The following is a 27,265-nucleotide window of genomic DNA, read 5'->3' as shown; positions in this document are numbered from 1 at the left end:
TCTGTAGTCTTGCAGGTTACGGCACTTGAGGTGCATATCCAGACACCTTTTAAATGAGTTTTGGGTTTCTGTCTCCACTACTCTTCCAGGCAATGAGTTCTGGAGCCCCACGACCCTCTGGTTGAAAAATGTTTTCCTCATCTCCCCTCTAATCTTTCTACCGATCACTTTAAATCTGTGTCCCCTAGTCACTGACTCTATGCAGAGCCCTCACAATTTTGTACATCTCAATCAAATCTTCCCTCAGCTTCCTCAGTTCCAAGGAGAACAACCCCAGCCTATCCAATCTTTCCTCATAGCTGCAATTTTCCAGTCCTGGCAACATCCTTGTAAATCTCTTCTGTCCCCTCTCTAGTGCAATTTCATCCTTTCTGTAATGAGGTGACTAAAACTGCACATACTACTCAAGTTGTGGCCTAACTAATGTTCCAGCGTAACCTCCTTGTTCTTATATTCTATGACTTGGGTAATAAATTAAAGGATTCCATATGCCATCTTAGCCACCTTATCAACCTGTCCTGTTACCTTCAGGGGTCTGTGGACATTCACTCCAAGGTTCCCCCGCTTCCTCTACACCTCTCATCATCCTCCCATTGTGTATTCCTTTGCCTAGTTTGACCTCCCCAAATGTATCACCTCAGTTCCATTTGCCACTTTTCTGCCCACCTGACTGGTCCATTGATATCTTCCTGCAGTCTATAGCAATCCTCCTCACTGTCAACCGTGCGGCCAATTTTTGTGTCATCTGCAAACTTCTTCATCATTCCACCTACATTTATGTCTGAATCATTAATATATACCACAGAAATCAGGGGACCTAGGACTAAGCCCTGCAGAGCCCCATTGGAAACAGCCTTCCAGTCACAAAAATGCCCATAAACAATTACCGTTTGTTTTCTGCCACTGAGTCAATTTTGTATCCAGCTTGCTACATTCCCCTGGATTCCATGGGCTTTTATTTTTTTTAAAACCAGACTGCCATGTGGGACTTTGTCAAAAGCCTTGCTTCAATCCATATTGACCACATCAACTGCACTACCTTCATCAATCCTCCCTGGTACTTCCTCAAACAAATCAAATTAGTCAGACAAGACCTTCCCTTAATAAATCCATGCTGACTGTCCTCGATTAATCCATGCCTTTTTAAGTGACAGTTTATCCTGTCCTCAGAATTGATTCCAATAATTTGCCCACTACTGAGGTCAGACTGGCTGACCTGTAATTATTCAGTCTATCCCTCACTCCCTTTTTAAACAAAGGTGTGACATTAACAGACCTCAAATCCTCTAGCACCACCTGTATCCAGTAAGGATTGGAAAATGATGGTCAGATCCTCCGCAATTTCCTCCCTGGCTTCTTTTACCAACCTTGGGTAGATATCATCTGGCCCCGGTGACTTATCCACTTTCAATGATGCTAATCCCCTTAATACTCTCTCTCTCACTATGTTCATCACATCAATACTTCACACTGCTCCTCAACTACAATATCTGCATTGTCCCCGTCTTTTGTGAAGACATACGCAAAGTATTCATTAGGAACCATACTCACATCCTCCATCTCCACACGCAAGTTACCTTTTTGGTCTTTCATGGGCCTTACTCTTTTCTTAGTTATCCTCTTATTCTTAATGTATTGTTAATACATCTTTGGGTTCTCTTTGATTTTGCTTGCCAATATTATTTCATGCCCTTTCTTTGTTTTCTTAATTTCCTTTCTGATTTCACTCATCCTCTTTCTATGCTCCTCTCGGCTTTTTATTGAGTTCTCGGTGTCTGACATATGCTTTCCTTTTCTGCCTTATCTTTTCCTGTAAGCTTCTTGACATCCAGGGGTCTCTATTTTTGGCCTTTCCACCCTTATCCTTCATGGAAACATGTTTCCCTCGAATCTCCCGTTTGAATGCCTCCCACCGCTCTGATACGGATTTATCTTCAAGTACCTGTATCCAGTCCACTTTTGCTAAATCACTCTTCAGCTTAGTAAAATTCGCCTTGCACCAATTTAGAACTTTAACTCCTGCTCTATCTTTGTCCTTTTCCATAATTATGTTAAAAATAACTGAATTATGATCACTACCACCAAAATGCTCTTCCATCTGCCCAGCTTCATTTCCTAAAACTAAGTCCAGAACCACACCCTCTCTTGTTGGTCTTGCTAAATACTGGTCAAAAAAGTTCTCCTGAACGCACCTTAAGAATTTTGTTCCTCCATTCCTTTCACACTAAAACTATGAGTTAACACTGGGGTAGTTAAAATCTCCTACTATTACTGCCCTATTGTTTTTGCAGTTCAGAGATTTTCCTACAGATTCCCTCCATTATGTCCCTCTGACTGTTTTGGGGTTCTATAGTACACTCCCAGTAATGCAACTGCCCCATTTTTGTTCCCAAACTCAATCCATAGGCCTCAGTATCCAAGGATTGGGCTCAGTGTCCGGGGTAGGGGGGGTAGGTGTGGAATGGAATCCATACCCAATGTCCAGGGATGGAGGTGGTGGTGGTGCGGGGGGGGTCCCCGGGCCCAGTGTCTGAGGCGGGGAGACTGGACCAAGTATCTGGAGGGGGGGGACGGACATTGGGCCCTGTATCTGGGGGCTATACGTTACATTGGGCTCAGTAAAGTTCAGCTACTGCTGACTTACCCTCAGTTGTTCCCAAGAGAAGTTCTCCAGGCAGACAGTGCAGGTCGCTGTGGCAAATGTTCCATGAGCTTCCACTAGTTTCTCCGGTGGGATTCCAGCCACTGAAACACAGTTGGAGAGGGCGGTCAGTGACTGGATGATTAGAAGTCATAACATCTTCCCCTCAATCCTTCTTGGGTTCCACAGGTTTGGACTCTCCTGAGAACCCACTCAACAAACCATCTAGTGAAATTGGACAGGAGACTATTAAACTATAAGGGGCATCACAACCAAATTCCTGTTCTCATTCCATAAACAAGCACAGAGTCTACGGATAGTGGTCAGCAAGGACTCTACAGACAGTGGTCAGCAGATTCAATAATAACTTTTGAAGGGGATAAATACTCAAAGGGGAAAAAATTGCAGGACATTGGGGAAAGAGTGGGAGGAGTGAGATTAATTGGATAGGTCTTTCAAAGAGCCAGCAAAGGCACTGGGCTGAATGGCCTCTTTTTGTGCTGTATCATTCTATGATTCATTGATCTACTATAGAACCAGCACAAGGATGAGACCTCCATCAAAATCACAAATATTTGCACACTCCCTCATTAGGGGCTCCTGGTTATTGCAAGAATGTAGGCACCAATTCATTCCAACATGGGCACCCCCATACTGCCCTGTGCCAGGAGGTGCTCATCCAACCCTTTGAGCCTGTTACACAGGAACAGGAGATGACCATTCAGCCCCTCGAATCAATTAAACATGATCAAAAGGAGGCCATTCAGCCCTTTGAGCTAAAGGAACAGGAGAAAGCCACTCAGTTCTCAGGGTTGCCCTGCCATTCTATAAGATTTGCACCTCAACTACATTAATCCACCATCGCTCCCTGATACCCTGATGTATCAATCTCCATCTTGGAAGCTGTAATTGTGTCCAGCATCCACCACCATTTGAGCATTCCACATTTCCCCTAACACTTGAAAAACATCCTTCCTGATTTCACTCCTAAATTCCCGAGCTCTATTTCCTTATTTCGCCAACAGTCAAAAGTTGCTTACTGCGTTCCAGGCCATCAATGTTCTGAGTGTACATTCGTAGCAGTAACTCTTTTTGGTGTAAAAATCTGACAAAGTAGTGAGTGAAGTTGGGTTTGCAGTTTCCAGGGTAGAGCTGCCTGGCCAGAGCAAAGAAAGGCTTTGGATTGTGGAAAAAGTAATTGATTTCAAAGATGGCTTCGGGGTATGGGATGTCATATTGCTGTAGATTATCATAGAGCCCACTGCCTGATGACCTGGATAGGAAACCACAGAAATTAATATTAAAAGTTAAACAGTAAACTGGGATCATTTACACACAACTTGTCACTTTATCTACCTAGTTAGGATGTCAAATCAGAATCAACAATCTAAAACAACCATTTGCAAAGGTAAGGAGAAAGCCAGTCATTTGCTGCCGTTCTTTCTGACCTGAAGACAATGTTGGATAACAAAGGGGAGAAGGCAAGTGGCCGTCATTTTTTTGAGGATGGCAACAATTGGTTCATATATGCTCAAAAACCTTTTTTTGGACCACTCTCCTGCAGAGATACCCGAGCAGTTAAGTCCCATGACCCTGACATCCTTGGGATAGAAACTTACTTTCTTCACAAGGATGAACTTGTCAGAAAAACCTGGGGTCATCAACAGAAGGCAGCAGTGGACCAACTTTGGGCCAAAGTCCCTTGAAATTATAGAGATGGGGAGAATGTTACCAGGGGGGACCAGAGTTACCAAGACTAGGAAACATTCACTGAAAACCAAACCCTAAACCACAAATGTGACAAAAATAACGTACCCTTCAGTTACTTCTGTGTTTAGGAACAAGAAGACAGGTTTTCTGTTAGTTTATTCAGATTATGAACAGCCAAAGGAACACAAAAAACACTAACGATGGACTTGAGAAAACAGATCTGGAGAAGATCCCAGCATGAGAAGGAGACAATCTTCAAAAAAGAGAGAAAGTTGTGTTGGAGAAAGTGTGGATGAGACAGGAGAGAGGAGAGATGAAGGGTCAAGACAAGCAAGAAAAGGTGTAAGGAATCATGTAATAAACCAAGGAGCAAAAACTGATCAGCTTGTTCAAGGTACAAACTTGAATAAACAGGAATCATTTGCAGATGTTACAAAACTCAGAAATGTAGTAAACAATGGAGAGGATAGTAACAGAAGAGAACACAGGCTGGAGAAATGGGCAGACACATAAATGCAATTTAACACAGAGAAGTGTGAAGTGATACATTTTGTTAGGATAATTGAGAAGAGACAAGAAACCAGGGGCGGGTGAGTATATAAGGTGACAGGACAAGTTGAGTAGGCTGTTAATAAAGCATATGGATCCCAAGTTTTATTAATATAGGCATTGAGTACAAAAGCAAGGAAATTATACTAAACCTTTTTAAACACTGGTTAGGCCTCAGCTGGAATATTTTCTGCAATTTTGGGCACCACACTTTAGGAAGGATGTCAAGAGCTTGGACAGGGTGCAGAGGAGACTTAGTAGAATAGAACCAGGGATGACAGACTTCAGCTATGTGGAGAGACTGGAGAAGCTGGGATTGTTCTTATAACAGAGAATGTTAAGGGGAAATTTAACAGAAGTGTTCAAAATTAAAATGATTTTCATAGAGTAAATATGGAGAAATTGTTTAACAGTGACAGGCGGGTCAGAATGCAGAGGACACAGATTTAAGGTGATTCACAAAAGAATCGGAAGGGAGGAGAATTATTTTACCCAGCGAGCTGTGGTGATCTAGAATGTGCTGTCTGAAATTTGTTGAAAGCTTTTGTGACAGTTTCCTGGAGGAATATGTTGTGGAATCATCTAGGTATATAGCTATTTTAGATCTAGTATTGTGTAATGATGGAGGACTAATTAGTAATGTCATAAGAAAATATTCACTGAGAAATAGTGATCATAATATCATTGAATTCCACATTAAATTTGAAAACGACATACTCCAATCACAAACAAGAATCTTAAACTTTAACAAAGCCAATTATTGTATTGGGGGGTGGGGGGGTTAAGAGACTTGGCTAAGGATAATTGGGTAAATAGATTAAAAGATATGGTGGTAAATTAAGTATATAAAAAGAGAGTAATTAAAGTAAACATTAGTCCCTTAGAAGCAGAGACAGGAGAAATTATCATGGAGAATAAGGAAATGACAGAGACATTGAACAAATATTTTGTGTCCATCTTCACAGAAAAAGACACAAGTTACATATCAGAAATAGAGGGTAAACTAGAGGCTAACATTTAAAGAAACAATTCAAAATGTTCAACAAAAATACATTCCATTGAAAAACAAAAACGTAGTGAGAAAGATCTATCCTTGCCTTCCTAAGAAGGCTAAGGATAGTATCAGCTTAAAGGGGGAGGCTTATAATGTTGCAAAGAATAGTAGTAAGTCTAAGGATTGGGAGTGTTTAAGAAACCAGCAAAGGGTCCCCAAAAATTGATAAAAAGGGAATAAATAAAATGAGAGCAAATTAACCAGGAGTATAAGAGCTAGTAAGACTGTAAGAGCTTTAACAAGTATATAAAAAAAAGAGAATTGCTAAAGTAAACATTGGTCCCTTAGAAGCAGAGACAAGAGAAATTATCATAGGGAATGAGGAAACAGTAGAAACATTTAACAAATATTTTGGGTGTAATTTTACGGCCCATTTGTGGCGTGGCGTGGTGGGGCGGGGCCGTAAAATGCACAAGTCCAAAAGTCCATTGACTTGGCCGGGACCGCAAAATCCCACCAGTGGGAGGAGCTTTAAAACTCCCCCTTTGTGTCTGTCTTCACAGAAGAAGGTACAAGTTACATATCAGAAATAGAGAGCAGCCTAGGGGCTAATAAGAGTGAGGAAATTAAAGTAATTAATAACAGCAGAGAACAAGTACTGAAGAAACTCAAGTGGCTAAAATCTGACAAATCCCCAGAACCTGGTGACTTACATCCTAAGGTTCTAAACGATATGGCTGCAGAGGTGGTGGATGCACTAGCTATGATTTCCCAAAATTCCCTACATTTTGCAATAGTCCCAGCAGATTGGAAGTTAGCAAATGCAACACCACTATTCAGGAAAGGAGGGAGAAAGAAAACAGGGAACTATAGGCTTGTTAGCCTTATATCAGTCATCGGGAAAGTGCTGGAATCTATTATTAAGGAAGTCTTAACAGTGTATTTAGAAAAGCATAGTATGGTTGGAACAAGTCAGCATGGTTTTAGGAAAGTGAAATCATGTTTGACAATTTTATTAGACGTTTTTGAGCATGTAACTAGTAGGGTACATAAAGGGGGTCCAACAGCTGTCGTATACTTGGATTTCCAAAAGGCATTCGATAAGGTGCCACACCAAAGATTAATACATAAGATAGGGGCTCCTAGAATTGGGGGGTGATATATCAGCATGGATCGAGGATTGGTTAATGAACAGGAAGCAGACTGCAGACATAAATGGGGCATTTTCACTCGTGGAATGCCACAAGTCTCAGTGCTGAGGCCTCAGCAATTCACAATCTATATTAATGAATTAGACGAAGAGACAGAGAGTAATGGATCTAAGTTTGCTGATGATGCAAAATAGGTGGGCATGCAAGCTATGAGTAGGACACAAAGAACTTCAAAGAAATATAGACAGGTTAAGTGACCAAGCAACAAGGTGGCAAAAGGAGTATAATGTGAAGATGTGTGAGGTTATTCATTTTAGTTGTAAGAATAGAAAAGCAGAATATTTTTTTTTCAAACGCATGAAACTTGTAAATGCCGATGTTCAGAGAGACTTAGGTACACTCATACAAGGAACACAAAAAGTTAGCTTGCTGGTACAGCTATCAATTAGGAAAGCAACTGGCATGTTGGTCTTTATTGCAAGGAGATTGGAGTACATGGATAAAGAAGTTATGCTACAATTGTATAAGGCTTTGGTGAGTTGACATCTGGAATACTGTGCAGAGTTTTCATCTCCATATTTAAGGAAAGATATACTTGCATTGGAGGCAGTACAGTGAAGGTTCACTAAATTGGTCCCTGGGATGAGAAGGTTGTCCTACGATGAGAGGCTGAGTAAACTGGATCTATATTTTCTGCAGTTTAGAAGAATGAGAGGTGATTTCACTGAAACAAATAAGATTATGAAGGGATAAAATCAAATAACTGCGGATGCTGGAAATCCAAAACAAAAATAAAAATACCTGGAAAAACTCAGCAGGTCTGACAGCATCTGCAGAGAGGAACACAGTTAACGTTTCGAGTCCGTATGACTCTTCAACAGAACTAAGGAAAAATAGAAAAGAGGTGAAATATAAGCTGGTTTAAGGGGGTGGGTGGGACAGGTAGAGCTGTATAAAGGGCCAGTGATAGGTGGAGATAGCCAAAAGATGTCATAGACAAAAGGACAAAGAGGTGTTGAACGTGGTTATATTATCTAAGGAATGTGCTAATAGGTGACATTAAGAGTAGAAAGCAGGACAAGCAAGGTACAGATAGCCCTAGTGGGGGGAAGGGATCGAAATAGGCTAAAAGGTAGATATAAAACAATGGATGGAAATACATTTAAAAATAATGGAAATAGGTGGGAAAAGAAAAATCTATATAAATTATTGGAAAAAAGGGGGATCGGAAAGGGGGTGGGGATGGAGGAGAGAGTTCATGATATAAAATTGTTGAACTCAATATTCAGCCCGGAAGGCTGTAACGTGCCTAGTCGGAAGATGAGGTGCTGTTCCTCCAGTTTGCGTTGAGCACTGGAACAAAATTATGATTATGAAGGGGCTTGACAGGGTAGGTATAGAGACTGTTTCCCCTGGCTGGGGAATCTAGTACATGAGGGCACAGTCTCAGGTTAAGGGGATGATCATTTAGGACGATGGTGAGGAGACATTTCGTCACTAAAAGAGTTGTGAATCTTTGGAATTTTCTATCCCAGAGAGTTGGGGATGCTTCATCATTGCATATATTTAAGGCTGAGATTGACAGATTTTAGGTCTCTCAGGGAATCAAGGGATTTGGGGAGTGGGCAGGAAAGTGGAGTTGAAGCCCAAGATCAGCAAGTTCTAAATTGGGGAGGAGGGGGGGAAGACAAATTTTACAAAGCTGAGAGGTGAGCTGGCGAAAATGGACTGGATACAGCTATTTGAAGGAAAAATTGTGTCAAATCAGTGGGAGGCATTCAAAGGCGAGGTTCTACAGGCATAATGTAGACATGTCCCCACAAAGAAAAAGGGAGGTACTGCCAAATCTAGAGCCCCCAGGTTATCCAGAAACATAGAGGCCAAGATAAAGCAGAAAAAGAAAGACTTAATACTGTAGAAAGCCTAGAGGAGTATACAAAGTATAAGAGTGAAGTAAATTTGGAAATTAGGAAGCCAAAAGGAGGTAAGAAAAAATATTGGCAGGTAAAATCAAAGAAAATCCTAAGATGTTTTACCAGTACATTAAGAGCAAGAGAATACCTAAGGAAAAGGTAGGGCTTATCAGGGATATGCATGGCAACTTATGCACTTGATGCTGAAGACGAGGGCAGGATTCTCAATGAGTACTTTGTCTCTGTCTTCACTAAGGAGAGGGATGATGCAGCCATTTTAGTTAAAGAAGAAGTGTGAAATATTAGATACAATAAGCATAATGAAAGAGGAAGTACTGGAGGGACTGGCATCCTTGAAGGTGGATAAATCTCCAGGGCCAGATGGATTGTATCCCAGGCTGTTGAAGGAAGCCAGGGAGGAAATGGCGGATGCTTCGAGGATCATTTTCCAATCCTCACTAGATACAGGTGAGGTCCCAAAGGATTAGAGGTCTGCGAACATTGTACCATTATTTAAAAAGGCTGCAAGGGATAGGCCAGAAAATTATAGACCAGTCAGTCTGACTTTGATGATGGGCAAATTATTAGAGACAATTCTAAGTGACAGGATAAACTGAAAGGATAAACAGGATAGATAGAAAGGCACGGATTGATCATAGAAACATAGAAAAATGGAAGCAGGGGTAGGTCATTCGGCCCTTCAAGCCTGCTCCGCCATTCAATATGATCATGGCTGACCCTCTTTCTCAATGCCATACCCTGCTCTCTCTCCATATTTCTTGATGTCTTTAGAGTCTAGAAATCTATTTTCTTCTTAAATATATTGAATGAATTTGCCTCCACAGCTCTCTATGGTGGAGAATTCCACAGGTTCACCACCTTCTGAGCGAAGAAGTTTCTCCTCATCTCAGTCCTAAATGGCCTACCCCATATCCTGAGACTGTGACACATTGCTCTAGACCCCCCAACCAGAGGAAACATCACCCCTGCATCCAGTCTGTCCAGCCCTGTCAGAATTTTACACGTTTCAACGATATCCTCTCTCATTCTTCTAAACTCCAGTGAATACAGGCCCAAGTCAGCCCAATCTCTCGTCATATGACAATCCTGCCATCCCAGGAATCAGTCTGGTGAACCTTCGCTGCACTCCCTCAATGGCAAGTATATCCTTTCTTAGGTAAGGAGACCAAAGCTGCATACAATACTCCAGGTGTGCTCTCACCAATGCCCTGTATAGTTGCAGTAAGACATCCTTGTTCCTGTACTCAAGTCCTCTCGCAATGAAGGCCAATCTACCATTTGCCTTCTTAACTGCTTGCTGCACTGCATGCATGCTTTCAGTGACTGGTGTACAAGGACACCCAGGTCCCTTTGTACATCAACCTTTCCCAGTCTATCACCATTTAAATAATACTCTGCCATTCTGTTTTTCCTACCAAAGTGGATAACTTCACACTTATTCACTTTATACTGATCAGGGATAGTCAGCATGACTTTGTTAGGGGAAAATCATGCCTTACTAACTTAATAGAATTTTTTGAGGAAGTAACAAGGAAGGATTGATGAGGGTAGTACAGTGGATCTTGTCTACATAGATTTCAGTAAGATATTTGACAAGGACCCACATGGCAGACTGGTCGGAAAAGTGGGATCTCATGGGGTACAGGGGAAGGTGGCAGGTTGGATCCAAAATTGGCTCAGTGACAGGAAACAAAGGGTGATGGTCAATGGATGTTTTTGCAAATAGGAAATGGTTTCCAGTGGTGTTCCACAGGGCTCAGTGTTGGGGCCCTTGCTGTTTGTTGTATATCTTAACGATTTAGACTTAAATGTGGGAGGCACGATTGGGAAATTTGCAGAAGACACAAAAATTGGCCGTGCAATTGAGAGAGAAGAGGATAGCTGTTGACTCCAGAATTATATCAATGACTTGGTTGAGTGACCGGAGAAGTGGCAAATGGAATTCAATCCGGAAAAGTGTGAGATAATGCATCTGGGGAGGGCAAACAGCAAGGAAATACTCAATAAATGGTAAGTTATTGAGATGGGTTGAGGAAGTGAGAGACCTTGGAGTGCTTGTCCACAGGTCCTTGAAGATGGCAGGACAGATGGACAAGGTGGTCAAGAAAGCATATGGAATGCTTTCCTTTGTTGGGTGAGGTACTGAATACAAAAACAGGGATGTAATGATGGAACTGTATAAACGCTGGTTAGGCCACAGCTGGAATTTTGTGTACAGTTCTGGTCACCACATTACAGGAAGGACATAATTGCTTTGGCGAGAGTGCAGAGGAGATTTACAAGAATGTTACCAGGGCATGAAAATTGCAGCTATGAGGAGAGATTGGATAGGTTAGGGTTGTTTTCCTTAGAACAGAGGAGGCTAAGGGGTGACCGAATTGAGGTGTACAAAATTATGAGGGGCCGAGATAGGGTAGACAGGAAAGACTTGTTTACCTGAGCTGAGGGGTCAATTACCAGGGGGGCATAGAGTTAAGGTGATTGGCAGAGGGATTAGAGGGGACATGAGGAAAAACTTTTTCACCCAGAGGGTGCTGGGTGTCTGGAATTCACTGCCTAAGTTGGCAGTTGAGGCTGAAACGCTCAACTCATTTAAAAAGGTACCTGGATCTGCATCTGAAGTGCTGTAACTTGCAAGGCTACTGACAAGGTGCTGGAAAGTGGGATTAAAATAAGCGGCCAGTTTCTTTTTTCTCTTTTGTGGCTGCCACAGACACAATGGGCTTAATGGCCTCTTCCTCACCATAACTTTCCTATGGTTCTATTAGCCATGATCCTTTTGCATGGCGGAGCAGGCTTGATGAGTAGGGTTGCCAATAGGTATTCCTGGAGGTTACATCACATGACTTTCCTCCATGCTCCGGTCATTGGCCAGCCAACACACCCATCCTTGAGGGGCACTGCCTTCCTACGCCAACTGAAAAGCAAAAAGACTCATTGCCCAATTGGATGATGCTTGACTTGACTGTCAGCCAACCAGCCGTTTTTTTCTTATTTTCAATATTTTTATATCTGATAAAGAGAAATGTGCAAAGAAAATGAGAATAAAAATCTTTCATAATATCCCGATGACTTTTCTCCAGGGTTGCACACAGCAGTGTCCTGGAGATTGATCTTCAATTCCTGGAGACTCCAGGCAACCCTATTGACATATGGTCTTCTCCTGCTATTTCGTAGTTCTTGTGAACTAAAGACAGCTCCTTGCAGGCAACTGTTAATCAGACAGTGAAAATAGTCTAAGAATTGGAAACATTTCTTCCTACATTGCAAAATATTTAACTGGCAACTAGTGTTGGATCGTGTGAGAGACAGAGAACGAGGGGGGAGAGCGAGCGGGCACGCGTGCTAGGGGGGGAGCGAGCAAGTAGGCGTGCACGCGAGGGGGGTGCAAGCGGGCGCATGCGTGAGGGGGATAGAGATTGTGACGGGAAGAGAGAAGGAAAGAGTGTATTTGAAAGGGAGAGAGGGTGTGAGGTGGGAAGAGGGTGAGAGAGAGTGTGTGAGGGACAGAGGGAGGGAGAAACAGTATGTGGGGAAGAGGGCTAGGGAGAGAGAGATTGTGACAGGTGTTACTCACAATCAGAGGTTGTGGTGGAAGAATTAATCCAGGCTGGTCTCTTGGTTAAAGCTGGTTTATTTCCAAGACAACTTCTCAGTATTACTAACTTCCTAGTAGCTGCCACACAAATTGTTCCAGCTGTACCTTTTTATTCTATTTAGATGGGATAATTAATGCCCATCACCTGTTTAACTAACAACTGGTTTTAACAAGATGGTTGCCATATTAAACAGATTCCCCTCTTTTCTTTTTAAATTAAAACTAAAAAAAACTTGAACACTTTTTAAAAAAACAAACAGAAGGAAATAATGTCACGTGTTTCCACGTCTTTAATTTCTGAATTTCTTTTACCACATATTTATATACACAATTATAAAACAAAAACAATTTTTTTTGTTGCAGCATTATAAGACACCCCTCTTCCAACACATTTAATAATTTTTTAGAGCAGGCACTTCTTTTTGTAAAACAGTCTGATAGTTGGTGACTTGTGTCAACCCATTTTATCTTAGAGATCTCTTTTCTTTCTAACATCTCCTTTATGCTGGCTATATATATTCGTGGTCTATTTTCCATGACACATTTCGTGGAATGAATGTTGTCCCAAAGAGACCAGTTATCAACGTAACATTCTATGGGCAAACTTTTCCCACATTGCCCCTTATATAATATTTCTGTCAACATATTGGACAAGTAAACCCCCATATCTAATGCCTCTACTAAGGCTAATGTTTCAGCAGCTAAGGTGCTTTTCGCTACCATTTTTATTTTCTTGGCCTCCCAAGCCAGTGGGCAACATTTATCATTCTTTCCCACCAAGAATATGATGAACCCTGCTGTGCTAGGGTACCCATCTGGAAGATTGGCATGTGAAGCATCACTAAAAATGACCAACCTCATATCTTCTGTATCATCCAAGGCTGGAAACTTGAGTATACATCTCTCAGAATTTAATATTTTTAATGTTTTATTTGCTCTCAGAACTTGCTCAATGGTGGCATGTTTCATCATGGTACTCAGCTCCAACACATCATAACTAGCGTCAGGCCTAGTCTGAGTGCACAACCAGTTCAACTGCCCAAGCAAACTTCTTAACTGTTCCATTTCTTCCTTGGTAGCAGGGTCCTCTTTTTGTGAGGATCTACCACGAGTTATTGGGATATAATTAACACTTTCTAATAAGATTGTTGATTTCATGTCACTCCTAACTTGCTCTGCTTAATGTCCAAACCTATGTATTTAAAGGCCCCAGAAGCCTGACTTCCGACCTGGAATTCCTTCTTTTTCTTCTCGATTACCCATTGTTCAAATTCTATAGATCCTCCCCAAAGAGGATCGTCAATATGCATGATAAAGTTCCCAGCTAGTTTCTCCTTATGGTACTAGTAGAAAATCGCGGGGTCTGCCTTTAACTGAATGCAGCCTGTTTTCAACAGGACAGACCTCACGGAAAAAATACCATATTCTTGATGCATCATTCAACCCATAAACACACTTGTTCAATTTCCACAGATTTCCATATACATCCCCGGCGTCTTTGGGTGGTTTCAAAAAAATTCCCTTTGAAACTTCTCCCCCTGTAAAAACGCAGCCTTTATATCAATCGATTTGCACTCCCAGGAATAGGATGCCAAAATAGCTAAAAAAAATCTTCAAACTCACTTTCCTTGCAGTAGGTGAGTCCACTCTGACATCCTGATCTCCTAGTCTCTCTTCAAAGCCTCGGGCTACTAATCTCACTTTGGCCTTATACATGCTGTCTGGGAGTACCTTCTCTGTACAGATCCATCTGTGAGATAAAGCTGGCTGTCCTCTGTCAGGTATTTCAGAATATACCCCAAATTCCTTCCAACTTTCTAACTCTTTCCATTTGGCTTCTTTTATCAACTTACTTTCCAATTTATTAGCAGCTACTACAATCTCTCTGTCAGAAGGACTTCTAACTTCTATTGAGATTGCTAGCTTGCTCTCTAGTCCTCCTTGTTAAGCTACAGCCTCTACTGACATTCCTCTCCCTTTCTGGACTGCTACTATATGATTGTCCTCCCATGCGAACAGAACTCCGATCGCAAGTCCGTGATCTTTTTCTAGGGTCACAACCACTTTCTGCTCCACTGTCAGAACTCATACTGCGCTTTCTGGGTTTCCACATCTTTACCTCGGTTTGCGAATCGATAGGTCTGGTCTCCTGTCCTTCATCCTGCACATTTAGCCAATGTTTGTATTCATTGGCCTTTCCTGCTCTCACTATGATGGTGGCATCCCTGCACACACTGGTCCCTTCTGGCATGTATGTTACCTTTGTTCCTACTTTGGGTAATTGCCCTTTTGGACAAATAGCTTTGTCCAGTACCTCAGTATTACTTTGTTCATTGTCAGTCAACCCTGTATCTGCTGTCGTCTGCTCCTCATAACTACCCAGTGTATGAGTATGTGAAGTGCATGGTGCCTCCTCGCGTTCTCTGCCCTGTTCAGAGCCTGTAAAGGTATCATCAGCACCAATTAACTGTGAAGAATGTACCCTAACAGTTTGATTACCATGTTGCACAATTACTACTTTCCCATCACTCCCTATAACCTTGCCAGGTCCTTTCCACTCTTTCTGGCCTTCCCTTTCATAATATATCATGTCTCCTTGTCTAAACTATACTCCTGATGGTCTTATGTGGTGCCGTGGTACCCGCCGAATTTTCTGAAACCTCAGCTTTAATGAAAGCTTTTCTGCCCGCGTGCAAGGCGTTCAGATGAGCAGAAAAAGTGGAGCTAATACTATTCCCTTCTAGAGCAGGGGGAGCATCTGACAACACCAAAGGTAACTTCTGATTTCTTCCCTACGCCAACTGATACGGACTGTACCCCCCAGCCATTTGCAGAGAGTTCATTCCGTGCACTGCCCCATGCTAGTGCTGTTTGCAGTTTACAATCTGGTTGATCAGCTAATATTTTATGTAACATGTCATCTATTACTGCATGGTTTCTTTCACAAAGACCATTACTAAACAGGCTCTCAGCTGCAGTGTGCCTAAGAATGATGTTTAAATTTTCGCACATATCTCGAAATTCCTCATTGGCGAATTCCCCACCATTGTCTGTGAGGAACTTTGCTGGTGTTCCTAATCCTGTTCCTACCCATTTGTCCATGACCTTATCGACAATCGTCCTTTTGTCTTTACTATATATCACAGTGAATAGACTAAATCTGGTTGCTATATCTATGGAGTGTGGTTAAAAAAAAACCCCTATCCTTATCCCAAACTTTCAAGTCCATTGCCACTGCATCGTTAAACTCCCAGGCTAGTGGCAGCTCACAACAGGACGCAGTGGTGTCTTGCGATATTTACGGCAAATTTCACACTGAGCAGTGATTTGTTCAATAAGATCATTGTATCCTTTATCGACCACTCCCGCATCTCAAAGCAGAGTCTTCAGTTTCTGTGGCACCGGATGTGCAAACTGTCTATGTAATTTCCAAATGATCATCTTTTTGTCCACAAAACTCATTCTCAGCAGTTAACAAAACTTCATGAATGTTATGATGAGAAATCACTGGCTTCCTTAGTGGAAAGCAGTAATGGCCTGACCGAATAAAATGGAGATCCACATTTTTCCCAAACACAACTGCTCTATCATTCTTTTGAAATGGGGCCCCCTCTAGCCTGCTCTATACACTAAACTACTGGACCAGAGATTTATATCCCTACTTTAGGAACATAGGGACATAAGAGGCCATTCAGCCCCTTGAGCCTGTTCCACCATTCAATTAGATCATGTCTGATCTATATCTTAACTCCATCTACCTGTCTTGGTTCTGTAATCCTCAATATCTTACCTAATAAAAATATATCACTCTTAGTCTTGAAATTGAGAATTGCTTCCAACCTCAAAAGCTTTTTGGGGAAAGAGTTCCAGGTTTCCACCACCCTGTGTAAGATACAGAGTAACACTCCCTCTACACTGTCCCATCAGAGGGGAAGGCAGCAGATTTCTCTGGTTAATACCGTAGTGCGGTCCTTCACTCATACTAATCAGCATCATTAGCCTGTTACCGAGTAACATTACTGGTTGCTTGTTAGCGCTCCTGGTTTTTACTTGTTGCTGAAATGTTCCCAATAATGCCTAGATGGAGGGGCAGGCGTTACCTGAAATCAGGGATTCCGCTGGGTGTACTGATCCCTGCACCAGACATCACCACAATCCTGGAGCACTCCTTGTCCTGAATGAACCTCGCGATGTCCTCCAGTGACCGCACTCTCTCATCATTTCCTTTCCCACTGAAGATATATCGGACAGAAGATGTGGCTGATGGAAGATTCACACAACGGTTTCTGTAACGATAGATAAAGCATCCACAGAATGGGCTAGATTCTCCCTTGAGCAGTTACAGATGTGTATTCCACTTATACCCAGACTTTCTGTGGGCTTTTGTAACGGCAACTTGCTGTCAGCCAGACGGCCAAACAGCACAGCACCATCTACAGGGCAAGTAACTGGGTGTCTCCACAACCAATCAGAATGCAGAATCATTAATGAGCAGCGCACAGTCTGAGCCAGGTTAGAATAGTCAATTCAATGTCAAATCAACTTCACACCTTTCCACATTGTTTGAATGCTGAGCCTCTCAGTGAGGTACAGGTGGCGTGAACCTTCTGGAGGAGCTGGGCAGCTGATGTTGCAACTTCCTGATTTCTGCATTTAACTGCGACTGTGTGGTCGCTGGAAATGCTGTTAGCATCACTGTTATTCCGATCACAATATCCGACCCTTCAATATCAGACAGTGCAAATGCAACTCATGTATACATGCCTCATACCTTGAAGTCTTGTTATGTGCCTGTCTGCAGGTGCTGAGTCCGACCTGGATCCCAGTTTGGAAATTCCTGATGCAGCTGTGATTAAACTGTAACCATCGAGAAGCAAACAGACCTGGCTGGATCCAGGCGAGACTGTGATACAATGCAAAACTCATGCTGTCAACTGAAACAAAGACAGAATACAACTCAATTCTCATGAATCAGCCATGACTCAGCGGGTAGCACTCTCGCCTCTGAGTCAGAGATCATGAGTTCAACAACCATTCCAGGGGTTTGAGCATAAAATTCAGAATGAAACTCCTAATGCAGCACTGAGGGAGGAGTACTGAGGGAGCGCTGCACTGTTGGAGGGGGAGTACCGAGGGAGCGCTGCACTGTTGGAGGGGGAGTACTGAGGGAGCGCTGCACTGTTGGAGGGGGAGTACCGAGGGAGCGCTGCACTGTTGGAGGGGGAGTACCAAGGGAGCGCTGCACTGTTGGAGGGGGAGTACTGAGGGAGCGCTGCACTGTTGGAGGGGGAGTACTGAGGGAGCGCTGCACTGTTGGAGGGGGAGTACTGAGGGAGCACTGCACTGTTGGAGAGTCAATACTGAGGCAGCACTGTACTGTCAGAAAGGCAATACTGAGGGAGCGCTGCAATGTCGGAGAGTCAGCACTCAAGAATTACTGCACTGTCAGAGGGTCAGTACTGTGGGAGCACTGCAATGTCAGAGGTGTCATCATTCATATGAGTTGATCAGGAAAGATGTAAAAGTGCAGTCGCAATTTGAATCTTCTACACTCGCTATTTCTGCCAGAGAAGTTGGGTTAAAGAAGTAACTGTCGTGTGAGCACCGCTCAAATGAAGCAAAGAAGCAGGTGCGAAGTTGTTCTAAACCAATTCCATCCGGTGCCATTTCTGATTTTGAAAATTTATGACAGGATCCCTCACCCGAACAGACATTTACATCGAAAAGTTGCACTGATTATGCCACCTGGACCTCACGTGATTTTAACTCAGTGTTGCAGAAGATTCCACCCAGTTTTGGATCTGCCAGTAAAACAATTGGGATTGTGCTCTATGAGGTGTATATTAAGGGGGTCACAGCAATTGATCAAAGAATCACAGGATTAGAATAAATTGTTCACAGGACTGATGGATCACAGAAGCACCGGAGCACAGGATCATGAAGCACACAATCATTGAAAAACAGGATCAATGGGTCAATGTAAATGGGATTAATGGATCAATGGATCACACGATTGATGGATCATATGATGATGGATCACAGGATTAATTAATCATAGATCAGTGAGTCACAAGGTCAAAGGATGACTGGATCACAGGATCACAGAATCAATGAATCACAGAATCAGTGTATCATTGGGTCAATAAATCACTGGATCAAAGGATTGGTAGGTCAATGGATCACAGGATCAATGGATCACATGATCAGCGGACCATTGTATTAACAGATCACATTATTAGTGGATTATACAGTGAATGGATCACAAGATTAATGGATTACAGGATCAATGGATCATAGATCAATGGCTCCCAAGAGCATTTGCTATTTTGTGTCCCAAACGAGACTTCAGGTTCGAGTGTCTGAATTGGCCAGGACTGATGACAAAAGCATCGTAACAACAACAACTTATTTCATTTACATAGTTTTGTTAACACGAGCATTATCAAACAAAATCTGACACTAGCCACATAAGGAGATATTAGGACGGGTGATCAAAAGATTGGTCAAAGGGGTAGGTTTTAAGGAGAGGTTGAGAGGGCTTTTGTCCCTTTTCCCGCTGCACTGATCCCTGGAAATAAATGCTCAAGGGTCCAAAAGAAGAAACTCACCCTCAGGTTCACGGTGGGTGTGAAGCAGAAATCGCTTCACATCAACATTAGATGTGTAATATGATCTCAAGCAGTCTCCCTAAACCTCTAAGATCATCACATCAGGAACTGAGCCACTGAGAAACTGCAGCCTGGAATTTCTGCTTTAGTGTAACCAAGTAGGGTTTTCACTCATTTGCATATCATGCCATCAGTTCACGAAGCCTGACTACCATGTTGCAGAATGACACCATCTTAAAAGTTTTTGGAGAGGAAAGCGAGGTTGAAGGTACAACAATAGATGCTAAGGATCTGGGGCTGAGGGTCAGTACTCTGTGACTACAGCGCTTTGCAAAGGAGACATTGCACAAGACGCAAGTTTCAATTTCAGCCATCATAGGGAAGCTGGGCAGTTGTATCCATTCCTGCACCAAAACTCATGTGCCCATCTTTCCACCTTCATTGGCTCCCAGTCTGCCAAGGACTCAAATTACAATTCTCATCTGGAATTTAAATTCCTCCGTGACCTTCCTTCCAAATTCTGTCGCTCCTCCACTGCTTTATTAACCCCTCTCAAATTTTCCAATCCTCTGACTTCAGCTTCTTGTGCATCCCCACATCTTTCCCCAACATTGCTGGCTGTGCCTTCAGCTATATAAGACCCAACTCTCTGGTATTCCCTCCCTGAACCTCTTGGCCTATCTCTCCTCCATTTAATAATTCCCTTAAAACCCACCTCTTTGACCAAACTACTTATCTGTCCTCATAAACTCTCCCTCTTGACTACCGTCCATTCCTATTTCTCTCTCACATACTTTAGAACGGTTTATTCAACATTGAACTCACGACATCAATGTATGCTGCTTTGGAATGTGTTTTGAATTTGGAACCAGCCAATACAATTTATCGTTCAGCGACCAGCGCTACTATGACACCCATTATGGAAATATAATAATAAGCATCTTATTACAATAGAACTACCCATATATGTAGGATACAGAGCAGCTAATTTGTGCACAGCAAGCTGCCACAAACAACAATGACATAATAAAAATAAAAAACATTGCATTTCAATAGCGCTTTTCATGACCTCAGGACATCTCAAAGTGCTTTAGAGCCAATGAAATACTTTTGAAGTGCAGTCTTGCAGTCTTCTTGTAATGTCCGAAACATGGCTACCAATTTTCATACAGCAAGATCCCACAAACAGCAAAGTGAAAATTACCAGATAATCTATTTGTTTTTGTGATGTTGATTGTGGGTATGTACTGGGTGTAGCTATATACTTGATGTACAGATTTTTGTATATATACCCGGGCGTTTAAAACAGCGAGAGGGGAGCGGGGAGTTTCAAAGTATAAAACAGTGAGAGGAGAGCGGGATTTTCAAAGTTTAAAACAGTGAGAGGAGAGCCGGGATTTTCAGTTTAAAACAGTGAGAAGAGAGCGGGATTTTCACAGTTTAAAACAGTGAGAGGAGAGCCGGGATTTTTACAATTTAAAACAGTGAGAGGAGAGCCGGGAGTTTCACGGTTTAAAACAGTGAGAGGAGAGCCGGGATTTTTACAGTTTAAAACAGTGAGAGGAGAGCCAGGATTTTTACAGTTTAAAACAGTGAGAGGAGAGCCGGGATTTTTACAGTTTAAAACAGTGAGAGGAGAGCCAGGATTTTTACAGTTTAAAACAGTGAGGGGAGAGCCAGTAGCAACGGATATTGGGCCTGCGCAAGTAGGGCAGTGGCGGCAGGAGATAAAAATCGGTGGCAGAGAGCCCCTTCAACCTGTGTCTACCTGTCAGAGCCAGAGTGTGACGTCACAGGAAAACAAAATGATGATTGGTGGGTATCTCTTCCGTGTCTTTATTGATTAGCCAAGTGGTTTAAATCAGGAGACGTTACTTACAGCTGAAGAGTACAGTTAAGAAATTCACTTGTAAAATATTTAACATCCAAATTAGTTAATTAAATAAAATAGAGATGGCTGTGCAGGCGATGTGTTGCAGCTGTAGTATGTGGGAGCTGGTGGACATCGGTGCAATCCACAGTGACCACATCTGCAGCAAGTGTTGGCTGCTCGAGGAACTTCGGCTCAGAGTTGATAAGCTGGTGTCCGAGCGGCGGACACTGCGACACATCAGGGAGGGGGAAGAGTTACCTGGACACTGTGTTTCAGGGGGCAGTCACATCCCTTAGATTATTTACATCAAATTTGGTCTATGGTAAGCAACAGGAGGGTGTGACTGCGAGTGAGGCAGGTATGGGGGTCCAGAATTTAGCTTTGGAGGAGACTCAGCTGGTGCCCTTGTCCAATAGGTAGGAGGTTCTTGCTCTCGGTGTGGACGAGGGCACAGACTGCAGAGAGGATGAGCAAACTGACCACAACATTGTGGTACAGAACGCCATTCAAGTGGGGGAGAAAAGACAAATGTAGTAATAATAAGAGATAGCATAGTTAGGGGAATAGATACTGGTCTTTGCAGCAAAGACAGAGACTCCTTGAAGGCTGTGTTGCCTACCTGGTGCCAAGGTTAAGGACATCTCTCCTGGTCTGGAGAGGAACTTGGAGTGGGAGGGGAAGGATCCAGTTGTCGTGGTTCACACTGGTACCAGCGACATAGATAGGACGAGGAAAAAGGTTCTGCTGAGGGACAACAAGCACCTCGGGGCTAAATTAAAAAGCAGAACCACAAAGGTAATAATCGCCAGATTACTACCTGAGCCACGTGCAATTTGATGGAGGGTAAATAAGATTAGAGAAGTAAATACGTGACTCAAAGGTTGATGTGGGAGAAATGGGCTCCAAATCATGGGGCACTGACACCAGTACTGGGGAAGGAAAGAGCTGTTCCATTGTGACAGGCTTCATTTGAACCACGCTGGGACCAGTGTTCTGGCAAATCGTGTAACTAGGGTTGTAAATAAGACTTTAAACTAATTATTTGGGGTGAGGGTTCAACTGAAGGGAAGTTTAAAAAATCAAAAAGAAACGAGAGCAGAGGTGCAGGGTAGTGAAGAGTCGAATAATATTCAAAGTGTGACAAGGGGCAGAAAATATAAGCGGAAGAGTGCATCAGAAATTAGAACCAGAATGAGTAATGATGGTAAGATGTCGAAGCTTAAGGTTCTTTATCTGAATGCACGCAACATTTGTAACAAGGTAGATGAGTTAACGGCACAAATGAAAATATATGGATATGACTTGATAGCTATTATAGAGACGTGGTTGCAGAGTGACCAAGACTGGGAACTTAATATTCAAGGGTATTCGATGCTCCGGAAAAATAGGCAAAAAGGAAGAGGTGGGGTAGCTTTGTTAATAAAGGAAGGTATCAGTGCAGTGGTGAGTGCTGATATAGGTGCCATAGAATGTGATGCGGCATCGGTTTGGGTAGAAATAAGGAATAGCAAGGGGAAGAAGTCATGGGAGTCGTCTAAAGGCCCCCGAAGAGTTGCCTCACTGTAGGACAAAGTATAAATTGGGTTTTAATCGAGGCGTGTAATAAGGGCACTACAATTGTCATGGGTGATTTTAATCTGCATATTGACTGGACGAATCAAATTGACAGGGGTAACATGGAAAATGAATTTGTAGAGTGCATCAGGGATAGTTTCTTAGAGCAATACATTGTAGGACCTACCTGGGAACAGGCTATTTTAGATCTAGTAATGTGTAATGAGGTAGGATTAATAAGAGATCTCGTAGTTAAGGATCCTCTGGGAGTAGCAATCATAACATGGTAGAATTTCAAATTCAGTTTAAAGGCGAGCAACTCGGGTCTCAAACCAGTGTCCTCAATTTAAATAAGGGCAATCACAGTGGTATGAAGAAAGAGTGGTCTAAAGTGGGCTGGGAAAATAGACTATGGGGAAGGTTAGTGGTTGAGCAGTGGCAGACGTTTAAGCAGATATTTTACAATACTCAGCAAAAATTTATCCCAGTCGAAAAGAAGGACTCAATGAGAAGGATGAACCACCCGTTTATAACAAAGGCAGTCAAGGAGAGTATCCAGCCAAAACTAAGGCAAGCAAAGTGGCGAAAATTAGTGGTAGGCCAGAGGATTGAGAATTTTTTTAGGAGCCAGCAGCGGATCACTACAAAGCTAATAAAAAGGGAGAAAACTGATTATGAAAGTAATTTGGCAACAAATATAAAAACAAACAGCAAGTGCTTCTACGGGTATATAAAAAGAGAGTAGATAAAGTGAGCATGGGACCCTTGGAGTATGCAACTGGAAAATTGATAACGGGGAACAGGGAAATGGCAAATAATTTAAACCAATATTTTGCATCAGTCTTCATGGTGGAGGACACTATAAACATTCCAAAGATATCAGATAAGCAAGGAGCTAATGGGAGGAAAGATCTTGTAACAGTCTCTATCACAAGGGACAATGTATTTGACAAACTAATGGGACTAAAAGCAGACAAGTCACCAGGACCTGATGGCCTGCATCCAAGGGTCTTAAAGGAAGTGGCTGCAGGGATAGTGGAGGCATTGGTCGAAATATTCCAGAACTCACTGGATTCTGGGACGGTCCCAGAGGATTAGAAAACTGCTAATGTGATGCCCCTGTTCAAGAAGGGAGGGAGACAAAAAGCAAGAAACTATAGGCCAGTCAGCCTAACATCTGTAGTTGAGAAAATGCTAGAGTCTATTATTAAGGAAGAAATAGCTGGACATTTAGAAAAGATTAATGCAATCAAACAGAGTCAACATGGTTTATGAAAGGGAAATCATGTTTGACAAATTTGCTAGAGTTCTTTGAGGATATAACAAGCAGAGTTGATAAAGGGGAACTGGTAGATGTAGTGTATTTGGATTTCCAGAAGGCATTCAATAAGGTGCCACATAAAAGGTTGTTGCACAAGATAGGAGCTCACGGTACTAGGAGTAATGCATTAGCATGGATTGAGGATTGGTTAACATGCAGAAGACAGACAGTCGGGATAAATGGGTCTTTTTCAGGTTGGAAAGATGTAACTAGTGGAGTGCCACAGGATCAGTCCTAGGGCCGCAATTATTTACCATCTATATTAATGACTTGGAGGAGGGGGTAGAGTGTAATGTATCCAAATTTGTTGATGATACAAAAATAGATGTTGTGATGAGGACATAAGGAATCTGCAGGGGGATATAGACAGGTTGAGTGAGTGGGCAAAAAACTTGGCAGATGAAGTTTAATGTAGGAAGTGTGAGGTCATGCACTTTGGTAGTAAAAATCAAAAGGCAGACTATTATTTAAATGGATAGAGACTCCAAAAAAGTGCAGCACGGAAGGATCTGAGTGTTTTTGTGCACAAAACACCAAAAGTTAGCAAGCAGGTTCAGCATGTAATTAAGAAGACAAACGGAATTTTGGCCTGTATTGCTAGGGTGCTGGGAGTTAAAAAATAGGGAAGTCTTGTTACAACTGTAAGTGTTGGTGAAGCCACACCTGGAATACTGTGTACAGTTTTGGTCCCTGTACTTAAGAAAGGATATACTGGCATTGGAGGCAGTTCAAAAGAGATTCACTAGGCTGATTCCTGGGATGAAGGAGTTGACTTAGCAAGAACGGTTAAACAGGTTAGGCCTTTATCCATTAGAGTTTAGAAGAATGAGGGGTGATCTTATTGAAATGTACAAGATTCTGAGGGGGTTTGACTGGGTAGATGTTGAGAAGATGTTTTCACTATGGGGGGAATCTCGAACTAGGGGACATAGTTACAGAATAAGGGGGCACTCATTTAAAACTGAGATGCGAAGGGATTTCTCTCAGAAGGTAGTGAGAATGTCTGGAATTCTCTACCCGAGAGAGTTGTGGAGGCTAGATCATTGAAAGTACTTAAAGAGGAGGTAGATAGATTTTTGAAATATCGGGGAGTTGAGGGTTATGAGGAGCTGGCGCGAAAGAGGAGTTGAGGCCTGGGGCAGATCAGCCATGATCTTATTGAATGGCGGGGCAGGCTTGAAGGGCCAAATGGCCTACTCCTGCTCCTATTTCTTATGTTCTTAAGTTCTTATGTACAATCTGTTACTAATGGGATTCTGAGGGGATCAGTGTTAGGGCCTCAGCTATTTACAACCTCTATCAATGACTTGGATGGAGTATAATGTAACTTTGCTGATAGTATAAAGTTAGATAGGATGGTAAGCTATGAGGAGTGTGTGAAGAGGCTGCAAAGGGATATGGGCAGGTTGGGTGAGTGGGCAGAAACATGGGAGGTGGAATACAAGTAAATGTAAAAAGAAAGAATATTTTTAAAAGATGCAAAACTACTAAATTAAATTAGTATTCAGAGGGGTATGGGTGGCCTTGTCCATATATCACAAAGATAACGTGCAGGTACAGCAAGTAATTAGGAAGGCAAATGGAACGTTAATTTTTGTTATAATGGGATTGGATTGTAAGAGTAAAGACATCATATACAATTACACCTCCTTTGTGAGGTCACACACTGGAGTACTGTGTGCCGGTCTCCTTACCTAAGGAAGGATATACTTAGATAAAAGCAAAATACTGTGGATGCTGGAAATATGAAACAAAAACAAAAATACCTGGAAAAACTCAGGTCTGACAACATCTGCGGAGAGGAATACAGCTGACGTTTCAAGTCTGTATGACTCTTCATCAGAACTAAGGAAATAGAGAAATGAGGTGAAATATAAGCTGGTAGAGGGGGGGTGGGACAGGTGGAGCTGGATAGGGGGCCAGTGATTGGTAGAGGCAATGAAGAAATATACTTACCTCAAAGGGAGGTTCACTAGATTAATTCTTGAGATGAAGGGAATGTCCCATAAGGAGAGATTGGATAGCCTAGGCCGATATTCCCTAAAGTTTAGGAGAATGACAGCTCATCTATTTGAAATACTGCATATAACATTTTTAAGAGTCTTGACAGGGTAGATGCTAAGAGATAAAAACAAAAAACTACTGCGGATGCTGGAAATCCAAAACAAAAACAGAATTACCTGTTTATTATTGAATTTTCCAGGTAATTCTGTTTTTGTTTTAGATGCTAAGAGGTTGTTTCTACTGATTGGGGAATCTAGAACACAGGGTCAGAGTCTCAGGATAGGAGGTTGATTATTTAGGACGGAGATTAGGAGACATTTCTTTACTCAGAGGGCTGTGAACCTTTGGAATTCACAATCCCAGAGAGCTTTGAATGCTTCATCATTGCGTATATTCAGGTCGATAGATTTTTGGATACTAAGGGATAACGGAAAGTGGAATTGAGGTGGAAATCAGCCATCTACTGAATGGCAGAGCAGGCTCCAGGGGCCGAATGGCCTACTCCTGTTTTGGGTGGAGAGGGTGGTTGCCGGTATTTACCTCTTGCTACGTGCTGCCTCTGGACTGTAGCTCGGCTCTGATGCAACCGTGTGAACTAGAGTTGTCCTCGCGTACTGCCTTCCCTGATGAAATGGCTTCAGCTACCGTAACTTCCCAATGAGAAGCACCCCCAGAACCAAACCCAGCCACACTTGCATGTCATAAAAAACAAAAAGCTAAAAGCTACTGTGGATGCTGGAAATCCAAAACAAAAAACAGAATTACCTGGAAAAACTCAGCAGGTCTGGCAGCATGTCACCAGGGCTGTCGACTTGTCAGCATTGCCTTGGAGGTTGCAGGAGTTGAAGATTAACATCCAGGAGACTACTGAGAGCAAAATGCAGAAAAAAAAAATAAATCACAGGGACATTAACATAAATTAGGTCTTTCTTTTCATTTTCTTGGCGGGATCTGTGCTTTTAGTTATAAAGCACGAGGCATGGGAATGTGTGCCTGACAGACTGGATGGGACAGCTTGAGGCAGGGAGTTTTGTGATGAAGCCTTGAGGAAAATGTCAGTGGCTCTCTCAGGAAGGATGCTGAAGCAAGTTAGCTGTAATCAATGGTTTTTGAAGTTCAGTCACTGTTTTAAACAGTGAGAAGGCCAGTCTGGATTTAAATTTTCATTTAAGTTTGAGTTACAGTAAAGTTCTAGTACCTTTTTCCAAGGGGTTGATCATTAGTTTATTTTGTTTCAGATGAGCATGAAGAAAGACTGCTGGGGCTTCTGAGGGAGGAGGCATACATAGGTAATGCTGCATTCTGTCAATAAATCTAGTATTAAGGAA

The 27,265-nt window shown here is 42.4% G+C and overlaps 1 protein-coding gene across 4 annotated transcripts in view; it reads right to left on the bottom strand.

Moving 5' to 3' along the window:
* The window catches only part of LOC144684903 (NAD-dependent protein deacetylase sirtuin-3-like), a 35,516-nt gene extending 8,340 nt beyond the window's left edge, over positions 1 to 27,176 (bottom strand). Inside the window, exons 1-5 of one of the 4 annotated variants that reach the window (XM_078549307.1) lie at positions 27,136 to 27,176; positions 17,349 to 17,511; positions 16,678 to 16,863; positions 3,682 to 3,914; positions 2,645 to 2,745 (exon numbers count right to left, since the gene is read on the bottom strand). In XM_078549307.1, the coding sequence (XP_078405433.1) occupies positions 2,645 to 2,745; positions 3,682 to 3,914; positions 16,678 to 16,863; positions 17,349 to 17,511; positions 27,136 to 27,157 (705 nt within the window). In that variant the 5' untranslated portion in view covers positions 27,158 to 27,176. Of the gene's footprint in view, positions 1 to 2,644; positions 2,746 to 3,681; positions 3,915 to 16,677; positions 16,864 to 17,348; positions 17,512 to 25,889; positions 25,934 to 26,477; positions 26,633 to 27,135 lie in introns of those variants that run through there. The other 3 variants (XM_078549304.1, XM_078549305.1, XM_078549306.1) reach the window with 3 other exon arrangements.
* Between the last annotated feature and the right edge of the window lie 89 nt (positions 27,177 to 27,265).

This window comes from Cetorhinus maximus, chromosome 9 (assembly GCF_964194155.1).
Source record: "Cetorhinus maximus chromosome 9, sCetMax3.hap1.1, whole genome shotgun sequence".
In the NCBI taxonomy this organism is placed as follows: Eukaryota; Metazoa; Chordata; class Chondrichthyes; order Lamniformes; family Cetorhinidae; genus Cetorhinus; species Cetorhinus maximus.
Note: the sequence above shows the minus strand (reverse complement) of the source record. Positions and strands in the feature narration are given on the sequence as shown.